This window comes from Octopus bimaculoides, chromosome 28 (genome assembly GCF_001194135.2).
Source record: "Octopus bimaculoides isolate UCB-OBI-ISO-001 chromosome 28, ASM119413v2, whole genome shotgun sequence".
Classification (NCBI taxonomy): Eukaryota; Metazoa; Mollusca; class Cephalopoda; order Octopoda; family Octopodidae; genus Octopus; species Octopus bimaculoides.
Genome location: NC_069008.1, coordinates 17212264 through 17214052, shown reverse-complemented (window position 1 = coordinate 17214052; position 1789 = coordinate 17212264). Strand labels below are relative to the sequence as shown.

Genomic DNA, 1789 nt, shown 5'->3' with positions numbered 1-1789 from the left:
TATAATAATAATAATAATAATAATAATAATAATAACAACAGAGTTGGGACCTGTACACACTGGAAGCTTTGCCAACACTATGGGATAACAACAGAAAAAAGATGGTAGATGCACATGCCAGAAAAGGTCACAGAAAATGAGAAAGCAACCATACTCTGGGATATGCCAAGACAGACAGATAGAGAAATTAAGGATAATAAGCCATGATGTGTATATTGGGTTTCAAATTTTGGTAGAAGGCCAGCAATTTTGTGGGAGGGGAAAAAAAATCAATTAGATTGATCCCGGTGTTCAACTGGTACTTAATTTATTGATCCCGAAAGGATAAAAGGCCAAGTCTACCTTGGAGGAATTTCAATTCAGAATGCGAAGATGGATAGAATTATGCTGCTAAATATTTTACTCAGCATGCTGACTATTTATGAACTTATTTTTATATGAATATTTTCATCTGAAACCAAAAAGGCAAATGACAAATCATCCGCTGGGCATTAATGGGTTAACATCCCTTTTAAGATCAAAGTGGAATCACTCACTTTGGTGTTGGTCTGCATGGTCAATGATCCACTCTAATTGCTTCTGGAGACTTGCGGCACTCAACAGCTTGCCATCGATGTCATACATGTTCAGTTTATAGATCAGGCCTCTCCTAAGGATGGCAATGTGCTGCAGAGAAAAAAATTAAAATGGGATTTAATGAGGAAATTTTTCCCAACTCATTTAGACTCACAGGGCCAGTTTCCTGCTTTTCATGGTTCCTATATACCCTCCGGGATGGGATGCTAGACCATCACAGGATTACTCACTTTGGCCAGCTGAATAGACTGGGAGCAATGTGAAAAGGATTTGATGTGTTTTGCTAAAAAATACAACACACTCAAGGCTGGATTAAGACCCATCGAGGCCCCAAGCACTTAAAAGATTTGGGTACCCCCATAAAAGATTAAGTGATTCAAAATATAAACAATAACAAACCATAAAATAAATTTTTATTTTTCAAAACGAAACAAAACAGTAAGAGGGAAAATAATGTTTATTTTTGTTTGTGTAAAAAGTATCCATGCTGGCACATAAAAAGCACCCAGTAAACTTTCTTAGGTGGTTGGCATTAGGAAGGGCAATTGTACTACAGAGCCAGAGGCGGTTTCAGGCGGGTTGGTATCAAAAGGGTTAAGGCCCTCATTTGCCCTGGGTCTGTTGATGGGTGCCTGTGAGTAACCTTCTTCAAGAGGCGATTCCATAACATGCTTACTATTTAATAGGTGGGACTCCTACAGGTGCTACTACGCAGGGTCAGGGCTTACCTGAGAATGATAGTAGGATGGTGATATTAGGAAGGGGCACATTAGAAACCATGCCACAACAGCTAAGGGGAGTCTGGACAGCTGGCTGATTGCCAGCTCCTTGTGAAACCGTCCAACCCATGCCAGCATGGAAAGAGGACGTTAAATGATGATGATGACAATACATGCGTTAGATGGGCGGGGTACAAACAATGGGCTTATGTGTCATTCCTTCCCGAGGGGTGGTACTTTGAGACCAGCAAACTGCGAGGAAAGGAGGTCGTTGTCGTATATAACATATAACTATTTACCTTTGATGACTCCGTGTGTACCAAGGTATCAATTTCTTCTCCAGGAATCCTGAAAAATGCAAACAGCAAAATGTTTAAGATTACAGGAAGATATAATTTAGACACACGCGTGTGCACGCTTACATGCACACATGCATGCGTGTGCACACACACATATATATTCTTTTTTACTCTAGGCACAAGGTGGCGGCGGCG

General features: G+C 40.5%; 1 protein-coding gene across 2 annotated transcripts in view; it reads right to left on the bottom strand.

Moving 5' to 3' along the window:
- The window catches only part of LOC106881816 (carnitine O-palmitoyltransferase 1, liver isoform), a 19478-nt gene that overhangs the window by 9168 nt on the left and 8521 nt on the right, over positions 1 to 1789 (bottom strand). For both annotated transcript variants that reach the window (XR_008266957.1, XM_052977441.1), the window contains exons 8-9: positions 1595 to 1643; positions 537 to 666 (exon numbers count right to left, since the gene is read on the bottom strand). Coding sequence is in view for 1 of the 2 variants with exons in the window: in XM_052977441.1 (XP_052833401.1) it covers positions 537 to 666; positions 1595 to 1643 (179 nt within the window). In the remaining variant the exon portion in view is untranslated. The remainder of the gene's footprint in view (positions 1 to 536; positions 667 to 1594; positions 1644 to 1789) is intronic.